The sequence below is a fragment of the Condylura cristata genome, unplaced genomic scaffold (genome assembly GCF_000260355.1).
Source record: "Condylura cristata isolate star-nosed mole 26May11 unplaced genomic scaffold, ConCri1.0 scaffold00016, whole genome shotgun sequence".
Classification (NCBI taxonomy): Eukaryota; Metazoa; Chordata; class Mammalia; order Eulipotyphla; family Talpidae; genus Condylura; species Condylura cristata.
In genome coordinates this window covers 1,113,147-1,130,705 of record NW_004567117.1, presented here as the reverse complement: position 1 = coordinate 1,130,705, position 17,559 = coordinate 1,113,147, and the positions used below count along the sequence as shown (strand labels likewise).

Below are 17,559 nucleotides of genomic sequence, written 5' to 3'. Positions count from 1 at the left end.
GGTATTCTGAGTTGTGTTGTTTTTCCCAGCCCCCACTGTGTGTAATTGTGTCTGTTGTCTAGGCTGGTAACAGTCAGGGGACTCTTGTGTTGTTCAGCCTCTTCTAGTAACACGTTGAGGCCGTGTTTCTGGAAGGTGTCTGTTGATCTTTGGTCCCACCCAGAACAGTGCTTCCCCCCTGCCTGAGGTCCTTTCACAGAGCCCAGCTGTATCTCTTTAGCTCCAGGATTTTACCAGTTTTTTTGGGTAGATGTGGTAAACAGGTAGACCCCTGAGCAAGTCTCCCCATTTGAGGCACTTCCTAGGCCTCTCTGTGTTAAATGTGCCCATGCACATGTTGCATTATCAGCAGCTTGGGATGCACTCTCCTAGCTGTGTTGTCTCACTTTACATCCAGACTTTGTCGGGGCTGCTGGGGCAAAGGTCAACAACAGGTTTGTGGAGTATCCTCAGGTCTCTGGTTCTGAGCTGCAGCCTTTTCCCAGGATTTGGTTTCCCCTCCCTAGCTGAATTGTCTCAGTTTATCTCCAGGGTTGTAGCAGGGCTGGGACTAAAGGCTGGGAAGCAGCCTCAGCTGTAGCCTCAGGCAGTTTCCTTCTGCTGTGCTTCCTGGCGTCAGGGTGCCTAGATTTTTAAAGGGGCCGAGCGAGTTGGAATCCGCTGGCGTTCCCGGATCAGTTCCTGCCTGTGTGGCTTCCCTTATGGGAACTCCCCGATCGCCAGTTCTCCCTCAGTTATTTTCCTTCTAGTGAGTCCAGGGCGTTCTCATTTGGGTTGAAACTCGTAGCATGAAAGTCTATAGTCCGTTTTTATATAATCATGTGCGAGTTTGGATGTAGTCAGTCTGGACGTCTTTATTCTGCCGCTATCTTGCCGGTTCCCGAGCTGGTGGAGCTGATCAACGGCTTTACGTGGCACCCAGGTTCTCCAGATCAGGTCTGCAGTTTCAGCGGTTTTTCCCTCACCCAGGTATTGAGGATCAGATTTGCCATCTTTCTGCAGCCTGGGCTCCACTCACTGAGCTGAGCTGTGCCTCTTCACCTCCAGGGTTTAGTGTGGGGCAAAGTGGCTCTTGCAGCCAGGAACTTCCAGGCACCTGGCTTTTCTCACCCAATCCCCTTCAGTTATCTACCTTCTAGTGAATCCAGGGTGTTTTCGTTTGGGTTGAAACTTGCAGTAAGTAAGTCTATAGTCCATTTTCAGTCCTCAATTCCTATGCAACCCTGGACGCAGTGATCTCGGTGTCCTTACCCTGCTGTCAACTTCCACAAGTCCTGACAAATTTTTTTTTTTAAGAATTTGCAGGCTTTTTTTTTTTTTTTTAGGATTTATTTATTTGTGCATATAGAACTGGGGTACAGGCCAGAGATGCAGGGGAGGTGAGAGGATTCATAAGAGATAGTAAGGAGCAAAACAGGCAGATAGATGAAGTATACACTGCTGAGGGGAGCAGTGGACAGGTCAGAAGAGATTTACCTCACTGTGTGGATCACCTCTGGGGCTGGGGGCTGGACTTGCACTGAAGTGACTGCAGCTAGCTTGCAGTGTTGTGCTCCAGCCAGTTGCGCTACCAGGGAGGGCTCAAATTTTTGTTTTTATTTTTTTTTTTATTTAAAGATTTATTTATTTGTGCATACAGAACTAGGGGCAGTCCAGAGGTGCAGGGGCAGTGAGAGGCTTCACCAGAGACAGAGTAGGGGAGCAGAACAGGCAGATAGTAGAGGTATACTGCTGAGGGGAGCAGCGGGTAAGTCAGGAGAGGTCTGCTGTGCAGGCAGAAATCAATGTCATGTAGTGCCACCAGGCGCAAATTTTTAGTTTTTAAAAAAGTTTTATTTATGCGTACAGAACTGGGGGGATAGTCCAGTGTGTAGAGGCATTGAGAGGATTCACCAGAGACAATGAGGAGCAAAACAGTCGGGTCTACAAAGTACACTGCTGAGGGGAGCAGCGGATGATACAGGAGAGGTCTGCTGTGGGAGAGGTCTGCTGTGCCATATGAGTCACCTCCAGAACAGAGATCGAACTCATACTGAAGGAGCTGTAGTGCAGCGTCCTGATTCATTGCGCCTCTAGTGAGAGCCTTATCTGCCAAAATTTTCCTTAAAATAGTTAATTTGTGATCAACTCTAACACATAGATACAAATACTTGATTGAGGCTGAACCTAGTTGGCATAGTTACTAATAAGATGCAGACTCCAAGAGAGTGTTGACAACTGAGTTCCCTATTGATACACAGCTTATCCTTTAACTGCCCTTGCCACTCACATCCTGTAAATGACCTTGTGTATTAAAATCAGGGGCAGAACAATACTCTGGAAAGATCCATTATCATCCTTGTGTTATTTCTGACAGAATTCCTTGCCTGGTGATAATTTCTAGCATGATAATATGGTAGAGATGCCTATTGTTGAAGTGCAGCTGATCCTCAGATGCCATACCATTTTGGAATCTCACAGCTCATCTAAAACATGTTAACAGATGCTAAATATTTTTTTAATAATATTAATAGTTTATTTTACATCACTTTGTGCCTTTTTCCATCTCAGTTGTAATCCCTGTGGGCTTCCCATCACCAGATCACCCGTGTGCCATCACCACAGTCCAGTCAGTAATACTTCCTTCCTCCACTTTTTTGATCCTATTCTCCATTCTACCCCCGTAAAATGTCTCTGGTTTGTAGTTGTTCCTTATATTATTATTATTATTTTCTCCCCTGGCCCTTATTCACCTGCTATGAGTGAAACTATCCAGTATTTTTTTTTTTAAAGATTTATTTATTTGTGCATACAGAACTGGGGTACAGGCCAGAGGCTCAGGGACGGTGAGAGGCTTCATCAGAGACAGAATGGGGAACAGAACAGGTAGATCAATGAAGTACACTGCTGAGGGGAGCAGCGGGCGGGTCAGGAGAGGTCTGCCATGCCATATGGTCACCTCTGGGGCAGGCGGGAATCGAACTCATGCGGAAGTGGTTTTAGCTTCTCAGTGCTGTGCTTTAACCCACTGCGCCACCAGGGAGGGCCAGAAACTATCCAGTATTTTTCCTTTTCTTTCTGACTTATTTCACTAAGCATGATCCCTTCCAGCTCCATCCATGTTGCTGCAGAAGACGTGTTTATTTTTTTGGTTGCTGAGTAATATTCCATTGTGTACATGTACCACAACTTTTTAGTCCAGTCATCCACTTTTGGGCATTTGGGCTGTTTCTATGTCTTTGCTAGTGTAAATAAAGAGCAATAAACATGGGGGTGCAACAGTCTTTTTGAATCAGTGTTTTTGTGTCTTTTGGGTAGATACCTAGGAGTGCGATTGCTAGGTCATATGGAAGCTCCACTTTTAGCAGTTTGAGAAACCTCTAAACAGTTTCCATAGTGGTTGTACTAGTCTGCATTGGCACCAGCAGTGCAGGAGAGTTCCTTTTTCTCCACATCCTCACCAACATTTGTTGTTGCTAGTTCTAAGATGTGCCACTCTCACTGGGGTGAGGTAGTATCTTGTTATGGTTTTAATTTGTATCTCCCTTATAACAAGTGATGTTGAACATTTTTTCATATGCTTGTTGGCCATCTGCATTTCCTCTTTGGAGATGTGTCTTTTTAGCTCATCTGTCCATTTTCATCAACTCTTTGTATATCCTTGTGATCCATCCCTTATCGCTAGTTTTGTGTGAGAAAATTTTTTCCCAATCAGTGGGATGTCTGTTTGTTTTTTGTAATATCTCTTTTGCTGTACAGAGGCTCTTTAACTTGATGTAGTCCCATCTATTTACAAATGCTAAACTTTTTTAAAAAATAAAATTATTTTCTATTATACATATTAAAAAATATTTATTTTTTATTCTTTTGGATGTGGCAGTGGTGTCTTCTCCTAGTCTTGACCTGAGTAAATGGCTTTCAGAATATCTCTTATTTCTTGACTTTTCTTCCTCATGGAAGTTTTTTTGACTTACTCTAATCTAATAGATACATGTAAGATTGAACCTCATGCCAGTTCAGGAAACGTATCCTGTAAAACCTGTCATGCCCCCTATTTTCAAGTATGGGTTAGATGTCTTAGTCTGGAGGAGTGTGCCAGTGCTGGAAGAAGTGCTTACTCTGGTCAATTGATAATATGCCCAGAGTTTCTGTGAGCAGTCTGTAAGTCCATTTCAAAACATGAAGTGGATGTTATATGTACTCGAGTATGTAAAGTACAGTGCCTAGTTAAATTAAGGATTTGAGTTTCTTTTGTTCTCACTCCCATCTTGGTGCCTTGCATAAGTTCTTTTTACTCACTACTTTCACCCCTGTTAATCCTCTGTAAGGATGTTGCAGCAGAGTTTATGATAAAGAGATGTACTGTCGGCTTCCCTGGTGGTGTAGGGGTTAAGTCTCAGCACTGTCACCTATCACATCTTTTTGACCTGAACTTGATCCCCCTCCAGGGAGCTAACTCACATATGTTGGCAGACCATATGTTGCCCACTGCTTCCCTTAGTAGTTATATTTCAGTAGAACAGCCTATTCTCCTCCCTGCTTTCTCAGTCAATCCTCTCTCCCCCTGTACTTCTGGCCTATAACCCAGGTCATCTACACAAAAATAAATACACCTTTTTTTTTTAAAGAACGATTTATTTATGCACACAGAGCTAGATTATGGGACAGAGGTACAGGGGTGGTGAGAGCATTCACCAGAGACAGAGTGGGGAGCAGAACAGGCAGATTGACGAAGTACACTGCTGAGGGAAGCAGCAGGCGGGCCAGGTGAGGTCTGCCGGGCCATGTGGGTTACATCCCAGGCTGGAAACCGAGCTTGTGCTCCCACTGCCTCCACTGAGGCAGATGTGTCTACCTTCACAATGCTGTGCTTTAATCTGTTGCTCCACTGGGAAGGGCCCAGTATATATGTGTATATATATATATATACACATACACATATATGTATATGTATGTATGTATGTATATGTGTGTATGTATATGTGTGTGTGTGTATGTATGTATATCACAAGGATATACAAAGAGCTGATGAAACTCAACAAAGAGGTGCAGGGCTAGTGAGAGGCTCCACCAGAGACAGAGTGGGGAGCAGAACAGGCAGATCAATGAAGTACACTGCTGAGGGGAACAGCAGAGGTCAGGAGAGGTCTGTTGTGCTATGTGGGTCACCTCTAGGGCGGGGATCAAACTCATGCTGAAGTGGCTTTAGCTTCTGAGGGCTTTGCTTTAACCTGCTGCACCACCAGGGAGGGTCCCCAATATACTCTTAAAAAAGGATCCACTGTTTGGAAAGGAGCTTACTGTTTTCTCTCCCACCATTAGCATAGTATTGATTTATTGACTCAATGAGTTTGTTAATTTGAGTTTTCATTTATTAGTGTTTTATAAGATAGGTAATAACTACATAGTAGAAATGAAAGGGGCAGCTAGAGATATAACAGGAGAGAGATTAAAACACACCTCTGATAGGATTCTCTTGAGCACATGGTTTCCTATGTATAAAGTATAGGATCGATGGGAGAGATTTCCAGACTACTAAAATTGGATGTTAGTTGATCCATTTCTAAACATTGTAGTTGATTTTAATTAGCTTTGATTTTGCAGTGGGAGCAGTAAACATGGAGAATAACCACATTTTAAATGTGATTGTTTATAGGTTTCAGAAAGTAGCCTTAAGAAATAATTCTCCGTCTGTAACCCAACATTTACGACTTCTCATTAGAGGCCAAGATCAGGACTGCTTTCAGGTTTGTACATGGTTTTGTTCTGTTTTATAGCCTGTATGGATCCTAATTTTAACACTTTACAATATTAACAGACCATTTTGTATTACTCTTCTTTGGAGAGTTTGTGTTAATGGTGTGTTTTATTTGTCCTGCTGTTTTGAGTTATGCAGTGATTTTTTTAAATTTTAGCTTCATCACACTTTTGGTTCAGAAGAACGACTGACCAGTAACTATGAGATCAGAATTCATCCAAAAGAGGACATCAACATCTCCATATTGTTTGCACCTACTCGATTATCTTGCATGTTGGCTAAACTAGAAATTAAACAACTTGGAATTCGATCACAACCAGGCATTAAGTTTGCTGTAAGATAATTTTATTGCTTTTCTTCTCCCATGGAGTTTATGACATTACAACTATTAGTTTAGTAATAGTAAAATATATGTACTCTGTTTTTTATAAGTCAAAATATGTGATTGCTTAGATGTACAAACAAGTTCAGAAATCACTATATACTTGGTACAGTTGTCATGTTATAAAAGTAGCCACCATTGTATTCTTGTAAGTAATGATCTTCTAGTGCTTTTAAGTTTCATTTTAGTTTGAGAATTTTGAAATGTACCCAACTTTAGGAACATAGTTTTTATTACATCCAGATACACTATTTCCAAGTCAAGGAACATACCTGTTGACAACTTTTGCTAGAGTTGACATCTTTTCCATTCTCAACAGCAGGTATAAAAAAAAAAAAAAAAGACTAGAGTTCTTACAGGTTTTTTCTTCCTAGTGTAATTTTAAGAAAGGATGTTAAATCAATTCCTATAGATTCATTTATAGTAGTAAGAGCCAGAAATGAAAGATCGTTGCAAAAAGACAAGACTGGACAAGGGAGTCAAAGGGGTCTTGCTGCATGAAAGTGCATAGCATTTTTTGGCAATGTACCATTGTTTGGCAATGGGGCTTAAACTAAAATTTTGGTTGTTACTTAGTACCAAAAGGGAATATGATAAACTTTTAAATTCCTAATGCCTAAAAGTGGTTTAGAGAGGACTTAATGGACTATATCTTCCATATTTTGTTGAATGTATTTAGACTAGTTTCAGGTTTACTAGCCTAGATTCTGAGTCTCTGGAGAACTAATAAATTCCTGGTGGTAGGGCAGAATCATTTGATTTGACAGTGAACCAAGCAGTTTTGGATTTATGTCCTCTTCAGACAGACCCGGATTTTACTAGAAATTCTACCTGGTAAATGGTCATTTTCAGAGGTGGGCTGACTGGGGATCTGAGTTCATAGATGAATATGGCTTTTATCTTACAAGATCTGTCTTTGTGAGAAAAGCAGCCTGATGTGACAGTGGAAGAGCTTTTTGCTCCAGGAATGAAATATCTAGGGATAAGCTTATCTTTTGTCCTCACAGTCACTCTATATCTGTAGCTTATTCTCCTATCTGAAATGCAACTACTTCCCACCCCAACTTCCTGATTTTGTTTTGAGGAATAAATGAAATTATCTGTGCGGTGTATACTGCTAAGAAATACAGGACTACAATAAAAATTTATTTACCGCATACTGAGTAGATGCCAAACTCTAGTACTACTAACTCTGTGAATTATCATCTTTTCTTTGCAAAACAATTATCTGAAGTCATCCTTTTTTATGCTACACAAGTGGAAATTAAGACCTAGAGAGATATCTATACTATCATGCATTTGCATGCCAAATACATGGTTCAGGTTGGGTTCAAATTCAAGCTACCTGTCTCCATAGCCTACGTTTCTTTATTTTATAGAAAGCTTCTCAACCCAAGACTGTTTTACTCTCCACTAGACATTTGACAAGTCTACGAGACATTTTGGATTGTCAGAATCAGCAATGGGAAAATAGTGCAGTGGGCATCAAGTTGGTGGAAACCAAGGATTCAGCTCAACATCCTACATTGTAGAGGATAGCCCTCCCCACAATGATTCACTCAGAATGTTTGTAGTGTTGGGCTTAAGAAAGCCTGCTCTAGAGTGCTGATTTTTCTGTTGATAACTTTGACCGTCAGCCTTAGATGTTATTTAATCATTGTTTTCTTTATTATTTGTGGTTTTTTAGTTTTAACATTGAATATTTTCAAAAGCTAACCTTTTCTCTCTTCTAGCTTCATACATAAAATTTATTTGCAAGTTTCTGTGGGAAAAGAAAACTTTAGAAATATTTTAGTTTCTTAAAACAAAGAAAACACACATTGATGAGATGCCATTTGTAGGAACCTCATACCTGAAACGCTTTAAAATATATTAATTTGTATTAAATGATGAGCCAACACATATTATTGAGGAGCCTTAATTTAATTATTCAAAATAGTATTTTGGTTAAGTCCATGATAGAATTCCAAGTTAAACTATTTTATGTTCTCAAGTTTGTAAGGAATTCTTTGGAGCCCCTTTAATAGTTATCAATGAAAGATAGTTTTTAAAGGAATGTACTTTGATAGGTATGAAAAGTTAATGTTTCACTGGAGTACCTATTTCCTACATTTCTAATTTATAGATTACACGTGTGCCGCGCGTGCGCACGCACACACACACACACCACCACCACCACCACCACCCCCTGTCCAGGATGTTTGACTTAGCTTTAATTTGGTTCCTTTGATATCCTTCTTTCAAATTCTGCTGTAGAGAAATATACTGGGGTTATGTGGTCATAGATTTTTACCCCCAAAATGTTTGCTGAAAATTACAAACATCACCATATTTTACTTAGCCACTTTTTTTGATATTTATTTATTTATTTATTCATAGAAGAACTGGGGTGCAGGCCAGAATGTGGGGAGGTGGTAGGAGAACTCACTGGAGACAAGAGTGGGGAAAGAACAGGTAGATATTACTGAAATATACTGCTAAGGGGAGTAGAGGGCAAGACAGGAGTAGCCTGCTGCTCCATGTGTGTTAGCTCCCTAGTCAAGGATGGAACTCAGGCCTCAGAGGTGATAGTACTGAGATTTAACCCCTCAGCCACCAGGGAAGCCCTTTTTACCACTTTCTTAAGTTTACTTAATCTAATCTTTTTAATTATTCCTTTCTCACCTAACTTTGACTTTTCTGACAATGATATGATTGTTTTTAGCATTTTGAAAGATAAATAATTTTATAGCTCTTTAATTTATTTTTCTGTTAAGACAATATCTTTGCTACAATGCTGGACTCTGGATATGGTGTAACTACCAACCAAAGTACACAAAAATTAGTAATTTTAATTCAGTTTCCTTAAATATCAAAAATCATGTTTTCTTTTTACTATAATTTAATCTTCTGCTTTTGGCCTACGTATAATTTTAGATGTGTATATTGTGTGTTTTCACTTTTAAGATACCTTTGTCTGGATATGGAGGAACAAGTAATCTTATTTTGGAAGATGTTAAAAAACTATCTGACAGTTACATGATAACAGTGAAAGACTTAATACCTGGCAAAGAAAGTAGAGCTGTTTTTTCAGTTCGTAACACTGGTTCTCGGGCAGCTTTTGTCAAAGTTGTGGGTTTTAAGAATTCTCAGAGAAAAATTTTGCTGGATTCTAAAATATTAAAGATTTCACCAGAAAAATTTGTGCTGAAAGAAGGAACACAAGAAGTAAGTATTAAAATTTCTGCACTCAGTATATAAATTTTTTTAGAGTAAAATATGAACTCCTTTTTAGGTTAAGTTAATATGTACTTCATGGCTAAAATAATATTTCAAAGTATAGGAATAGAAGTAATTATCTAATTTTGAGAATGTTACCTATGTGGTGGGGGGGTTGTCTTTATTGACTGCTTAGTCTGATACTGTAGTTTATTCAGAGTGAAATGCCTTATTCAAGGAAATATTTCATAGTCACTCTTTTTTTCTTGACATCAGGATGTGACTATAATATATAATCCATCAGACAGAGAGAGCAATTTAAAAACCTCTACAGAACTGTCAACTATATACTTCTTTGGTGGAGATGAAATTTCAAGGCAGCAGTTTCGAAGGTAGGCTACTTATCTTAGATGCTGTTGATAGCTAATCAGTAGAAATAATGAAAATTTCTTAAATGATTTGTCATTTGGAATTTTTAATGTATTTCACTACTTTTTGGTGAAATGGTAAACAAAAAATCTTGCTAAGTTACCTGTGAGGAAGGTAATACCTGTAGGACATTCATCTCCTGCTTCCAATATGCCTTCTTTTCTAAACATACATATCATGCTCCTTTTCCTTTACTTGATTACCTCACTTAATATGACCATCTTTATAATGTTTGATCAATTTTAGAAAAGATTTAAGAACTTCTAAGAATTGGAAAGTTTCTGGAAATGTTATGAATTATTGAAAAGATCAAGTTGTTAGGAGTTTATAGTGTTTAACTCAGCTATCTACTTAAAGTATGTACCTCTAGAAGATTCGGTACATCTAATTTAAATATAATTTAATATATTGAAATGCTTTCAGATATACACTTAGGTGTAGGTGTGATTTAAACAGAAAAATAAACATTTCTGTATATTGCATTTAGAATTGTTTCCTAGAGGACCTGAATAAGTGACTCATAGTTTCATCTGTTAACAGGAAATGATTATCTTCCGGTGGGAAAAGGGACCATGCATATGAAACAAAAAGATGGGTTGCTCTATGGTATTAAAACAGATCAAATGTGAAGAGTTCAACATTGAACTTGCTTGTCAATTAAGTATTTTAGATATAGAAACTAACATTTGGTGAAATTAGATTACCAGGTGTTTTGTTTTATGTCCTGTCTCTACTGGGGTAAAGGACTCGTCGGCTACAAATTTGCAGTAATGAGATTTATTTATGAACATCTATTACAGAGAAATTTGCATTTCATTTCTCTCACCTAAGAGTCTCTAGAAGACAAATGGTTATATAGTAGTTTAGTCCACTCTGATGCCTTCTTTGTATCATTTTCTTGGCATTTTTTTTCCTGAGACATTTCCAATTACAATCAAATTATCACAAATAATAAAATGGTAAGACTGATGCCTTCTTTGTATCATTTTCTTGGCATTTTTTTTCCTGAGACATTTCCAATTACAATCAAATTATCACAAATAATAAAATGGTAAGACTTGAATAGAATCTTATTTTTCTTTCTACTCCTGCATTAGGCAGTTCTTGTTTTGATGTTAATATTAAACTGAAAATGATGATTTTTCTACCTTATGTTAACTTTTTTTTTAAACATTTGAACTTTTTATTTTTTTTTTTTTAAGATTTATGTATTTATGCATACAGAACTGGGGTACAGGCCAGAGGTGTAGGGGCAGTAAGAGGATTAACCGGAGATAGAGTGGGTGGCAGAACAGGCAGATTGTCAAGTACACTGCTGAGAGGAGCAGCAGGCGGGTCAGGAGAGGTCTCCCCGCCATGTGGATCACCTCCAGGGCAGGTGGGGATCAAACTCATGTGAAAGTGGCTTTAGCTTCTTTTTAGTGCTTTAACCCCCTGCGCCACCTCGGAGGGCCCCTTTTAAGGGAACTTCCAAATAGGTTTATTTTTAAAATCACCAAACTTACTTATGACTTGAGCTATGTGTATCTAATGTGTAGTATTATGAGTGGGATTTGCTAAATACATTACTCAAAATCTAAAAAGGTGATTTTATATGTAAATCCACTTTTGAATTAAAATCTGTTGACAGAGCCTTATTGCATAAACCGGGGATAATGGAACATATACTTCCAGAACACAGTATACTGCAGAAAATTGATTTTGCGGAACCATTTCAAGATGAGCTACTAGTATCTGAAGGTGAGAATCTTAATATGTTTTGAGTCTTTTAAATTTTTTCTCCTAAAATTTTGATTTTTTAAAAAAATTACATGACCTGCCTCAACTGTAGTAATAGCAAGGTCTGTTGATGCACTCTGAGAAGGAAGAGTGTTAGATAAGGCATAAGGCCAAAATTGAGCCACAAATCTACTACATGACTTTCAGCCAGTTAAGTCAATGAAATTTAGTTTCTGTATCCTAACTGAGAAGATCTTATGTCTCATTCATAAAGAATTGTTTTGAAAATAAAGTGAGAAAATTTTGTTGTGTTAAAGATATTTATTAGTATACTGTTGCATGTTCTTTATGGGTAGAACTGTGAACAGTAGGAGAATGGTTATTATTAAACTCAAATGAGTTGCTATTTATGATTTAATGATTACAAACTTACACCCAATTTGAGATTTTTGTGTTGCACTATACAATGGGGGATATGGTAATGGCGAAAAAATCCCAAATAGAGAATGTTGAGTGACTCTAAGCTATTTAGTCCTATTTGAGCTAGATTCAAGTATTTAATGGTGTACAGTACTGATACCAAAAAAAGTGTTGAGATATAACAAACATGTACAGATTTTCACCACCATATTGTTTATAATGTCAAGATGTCAGAAGCAACCAATAAGTAAGCCAAGAATAAGGTGCTAATTATGCAAGATCACTTTGAAGCCATTAAAGGCAGTATTACAGTTTTATATTAAATGGCATGGAAAATTCTTCATGTATTAAAGAAACCTTTATTAAAGTTTGCATATCTCATTTGGCTGAAAAGTAAGAATATATGCATAAATATTAACTAATAATATTCTGAAGGCAGAATTTCAGGTGGTAATATTTTTCCCCTTATATTTGTCTTCATATTTTTAATGATGAAATGTATATTGTTTCTGAAATATGACAGGATAAAGGAATAAAGTATGCCTATATGAAGGTGATACAGAGTAATCTGATCATTTCAATAAAATAGAAATCTAGATTATCTTACTTTTGACTACCTGCTCAAAAGTAAGGCAGAGGCAGTTTAGTTAAAAATAATGAGGGTCGGGCCCTCCCTGGTGGCTCAGAGGGTTAAAGCACTGCACTAAGAGGCTTAGGCCACTTCCACATGAGTTGGATTCCCACTTCCACATGAGTTGGATTCCACATGGCACGGCAGACCTCTCCTGGCCTGCCCGCTGCTCCCCTCAGCAGTGTACTTCATCGATCTGCCTGTTCTGCTCCCCACTCTGTCCCTGGTGAATCCTCTCACCCTCCATATCTCTGGCCTGTACCCCAATTCGGTATGAGTAAATAAAAAAATCTTTAAAAATAATAATAATAATAATGAGGGGCTTCCCCGGTGGCGCATCAGTTAAAGCACAGCACTAAGAAGCTAAAGCCACATCAACATGAGTTCAATCTCCTCCCTGGAGGTGATCCACATGGCAAGGCTGACTTCTTCTGACCTGCCTGCTGCTCCCCTCAGCAGTGTACTTCGTCAATCGGCCTGTTCTTTTTCCCACTGTCTGTGGTGAATTCTCTCACTGCCCTGCACCTCTGGCCTGTACCCCAGTTTTATATGCATAGATAAATAAATCTTTTTTAAAAATTATGAAAGTGAATCTTGTCCACACTATGCTAAGTGATCATAGAGTTTGGAAAGAACGCTGGATTTGGAGTTAAAACCCAAGACCTGCCCTGCCACTTTAACACTTCTAAGCCTCATCTTCCTCATCTTCCTTATCTCTTCTTCATAGGAAAGATGCAGAGTTAAACTATGTAGAATACTTAAAAACTCAACATGTAACTGTAGAAAAGACTATGATTAAAAGAAGTAGCATGAGTTAGTAGTAGCTCAGAACTTGACACATTTTCATAATTCAGCAATATTTGACTCATCGAATGGAAGTGTATTAAGAGTTGAGTTTCCATTTCGTAGGAGTAAAGATGTAGCTGTTGCCTTTTAGAATCTTACAGGCTAAGAGGGAGATTATTGATTAAAGCACAAAATGAAAAGTTCTCATTAAACTGTTGAAGACTCTGATAGAATACACAGGGAAGGGGTACTTCACTTAGAATGCAGTAACTCTTGAAGTATCTTGAAGAATGAAGCGGTGATTTTAAAGTTGAGAGTGAAGAGAAATCAACATCATGAAAATGGAGACCAGTATGGAGAAGTATTTTCAAGGGAGAGAAAGTTGCATGTGTAAAAATTAAAGCAGCAAGAATTGTGTAACTGTATTTTTTTTTAAAGATTTATTTATTTATTCATACAGAACTGGGGTACACGCCAGAGATGAGGAGGGTGAGAGGATTCACCAGAGACAGAGAGGGGAGCAGAACAGGCAGATCGACGAAGTACACTGCTGAGGGGAGCAGTGTACCACATGCCTCGCCATGTGGCTCTTCTCTAGGGCAGGCGACGATCGAACTCATGTGGAATTGGCTTAAGCTTCTTTGTGCTGTGCTTTAACCTGCTGTGCCACCAGGGAGGGCCAGTAACTGTATTTTTTAATGGATATATTGACAAACTCAAACAAGAGCTCAAGTAACATGTCAAATCACTCATCTAAGATGGAATGAGTTTGTAGTTCTGATAGATCTGTGGGGTGCCAGATTCTACCCAAAGGAATACTGGGTTCCATAGCATCATCCAGATGAAAAAAGAGACATACCACTTTGTTTTATATTATTTACTACAGTGAATCACTTAAAGAATGGTCCAGGTTTTGGTTTTTTTTTTTAAGTTTTTTTTTTTAAGTTTATTTATTTATGCATACAAGAACTGCTAAACAGGCCAGAGGTGTGAGGGATTTAGGGGGTGAGAGAATTCACCAGAGACAGAGTGGGAACAGAATAGGCAGATTGACTTAAAGTACACTGCTGAGGGGAGCAGCATTGAGACAGGAGAGGTCTACTGCACCATGTGGGTCACCTCCCTAGCTGGGGAGTGAATTCATGGTACCGTGGCTGCAGATAGCTTCATAGTGCTATGCTTTAACCCGTTGCACTGCTGGGGAGGGCCTGCAGTTTAATTTTTCACATGATGACTTTAAATAAAAACTAATACTAATGCTACATGAAAATAACATTTTTTTTATTATTTATTTATTTATTTGTACAGAACTGGGGTACAGGCCAGAGATGTGGAGGGTGAGAGGATTCACCAGAGACAGAGTGGGGAGCAGAACAGGCAGATCGACGAAGCACACTGCTGAGGGGAGCAGCGGGTGGGTCAGGAGAGGTCTGCCACACCATGTGGTCACCTCCAGGGCAGGCGGGAATCGAACTCATGCGGAAGTGGCTTTAGCTTCTCAGTGCAGTGCTTTAACCCCCTGCGCCACCAGGGAGGGCCAAAAATAACATTTATTTTAACATATTTGTTTGAGTATATTACTATTGCCAATAACTGTAATCTCACTTTTGTAGAATATATAATTAGTGCCAAATATTTTCACAGTTAATTTAAAAATTTATGGTCAGATCCTACAACACATGGACCAAATACACATCTATAGAATACCACACCCCAAAAAAACCAGAATACACATTTTTCTCAAGTGCACATCGATCATCTCCAGGGTAGATCACATACTGGGACATGAGACAAATGTCAACAGATATGTGAAGATCGAATTCATACCAACCATCTCCTCTGACCACAAAGACATCAAACTAGAAATTAACTACTAAAAACAAGCAAGTAGCCACCTCTCCTTCCTCTCCACCCCCCCATCATATGGAGAATGAAGAGCATGTTACTGAAAGGACAGTGGATCGATGAGGAAATGAACAGCCCAGGACAAGATGGTTTCATAAATCATTTCTACCACAGTGTTCAAATATGAACTGGTGTCTATCTTACAAAAAATGCCTCCCCCAAAAACTGCATCCAGCAATACATCATGACCATGTGGGATTTATACCAGGGACACAAGGATGGCCTAGCATCTGAATATAATTCACTACATCAGCAAAAAGAAAAACACAAAACATGATCATATCAGTAGATGCTAAGAAAGCATTTGAAAAAGTCCACCATCCTTTTATGATGAAGAACCTTGAAATTCTTAGAATAGAAGGAACAATAAAAGCCGTATATGAAACCTACAGCCACTATAATTCTTAATGATGAGAAACTGAAGGCCTTCCCTTTTTTTATGTTATTTACTTATGTATACAGAACTGGGGTACAGGCCAAGAGGTACAGGGGCGATGAAAGGATTCACCAGAGATAGAGTGGGGAGCAGAACAGGCCAACTGACGAAGTACACTGCTAAGAGGAGCAGCAGACAGGTCAGGAGAGGTCTGTCGTGCCATGTGGATCACCTCCGGGGTGGGGATCGAACTCATGCTGAAATGGTTTTAGCTTCTTAGTGCTGTGCTTTAACCTGATATGCCACCAGGAAGGGTCCTGAAAGCCTTCCTTTTAAGATCTGGAACAAAGTAAGGATGTCCACTCACCACTGCTTTTCACTATGATACTGAAAGTCTTACCTAGAGCAATTAAGCATGAGAACGGCATACAAGGAATTCAAATTGGGAAAGAAGAAGAAGAAGAAAAACTCACCATTCTGGGATGCTATGGTAATACATAAAACCCTAACAAGTCAGAAAAGCTAATTAAAGCAGTAAAACGTTTAGTAAAGTATCAGGCTACAAAATCAACACACAAAAATCAGTGGCCTCCTGGGCCCTCCCTGGTGGCACAGCGGGTTAGAGCACTGCACAAAGAAGCTTAAGCCACTTCTGCATGAATTCGATCCCCTCCTGCCCCAGAGGAGATCCACATGGCGAGGCAGACCTCTCCTTACCTGCCCACTGCTCCCCTCAGCAGTGTACTTCGTAGATCTGCCTGTTCTGTGCCCCACTCTGTCTCTGGTGAATCCTCATACCCTCCGCATCTCTGGCCTGTACCCCAGTTCTGTACGAATAAATAAATAAATCTTTAAAAAAAAAAATCAGTGGCCTCCTACATGCAAACAATGTATCTAAAAGTAAGAAAACCATCTCATTCACAATCATACCAAAAAAATTTTAAATACCTGGGAATAAACCTCATAAAGGAGGTGAAAGACTTATACAAAGAAAACTACAAAACACTGACATAAGAAACAGAAGATACAAAGAAATGGAAATCTTTTCCCTGCTAATGAATTGGCAGAATTAACATTATCAAAATGGCCATTCCTCCAAAAGTAGTTTATAGATACAATCCAATTTCAGTAAAAATCTCAATGGTATTTTTCATAGAAATAAAATAAATATTGGTGAAATTTATATGGAATCACAAAGAAACTCAAAGTAGCCAAAGCACTCCTAACTAGTAAAAATAGTGGAACTGTTAAAATCCCAGACTTCAGGCTATGCTTCAAAGCCATAATAATTGTAACAGCATGGTTCTGGAACAAAAACAGATACATAGACCATTAGAATAGAATTGAAAATCCAGACATGAAACCACAGATATATGGACAACTAATCTATGACAAAGGAAGAATATGCACTGGAATAGGGTCAGTATTTTCTATAAAAGGATAAGAAAGTGCTGGGAAATTGGACTGCTATATATAGCAAAAGAATGAAATTAGGTTACTACTTCACACTGTACACAAAGATCAACTCAAAATGAATAAAAGAACTGAATGTAAGATCTTGAAATAATACAATGCATAGAAGAAAATACAAGGAAAACACTCCATGACATAACACCTCAGAAACATTCTTAAAGACACATCTACTGGAATAAAGAAAATGAATGAAAAGATAAACAGCTGGGATTACATCAAACTAAAAAGCTTTTGTACAGCAAGAGAGACAATCACCAAGACAAAGAGACATCCTACAGATTGGAAAAAAATATTTGTCTTTCACAAAATTGATAAAGACTGATATCAAAGAACATACACAGCTCAACAAAAACAAAATAAAAAACCCAGTCAAAAAGCTAAAAAGACACATCTTCTAAGAGGAATTGCAGATGGCCAACAGGCATGTGAAAAAATGCTCAGCATCACTTATAATCAGGAAATTCAGATCAAAACCACAGTGAGATATTACCTCAATCCAGTAA

General features: G+C 38.6%; 1 protein-coding gene across 1 annotated transcript in view; it reads left to right on the top strand.

Moving 5' to 3' along the window:
- The window catches only part of CEP192 (centrosomal protein 192kDa), a 120,027-nt gene that overhangs the window by 76,556 nt on the left and 25,912 nt on the right, over nucleotides 1-17,559 (top strand). Inside the window, exons 28-32 of the mRNA XM_004683968.2 lie at nucleotides 5,636-5,726; nucleotides 5,895-6,071; nucleotides 9,066-9,326; nucleotides 9,594-9,709; nucleotides 11,377-11,486. Coding sequence (XP_004684025.1) covers nucleotides 5,636-5,726; nucleotides 5,895-6,071; nucleotides 9,066-9,326; nucleotides 9,594-9,709; nucleotides 11,377-11,486 — 755 coding nt within the window. The remainder of the gene's footprint in view (nucleotides 1-5,635; nucleotides 5,727-5,894; nucleotides 6,072-9,065; nucleotides 9,327-9,593; nucleotides 9,710-11,376; nucleotides 11,487-17,559) is intronic.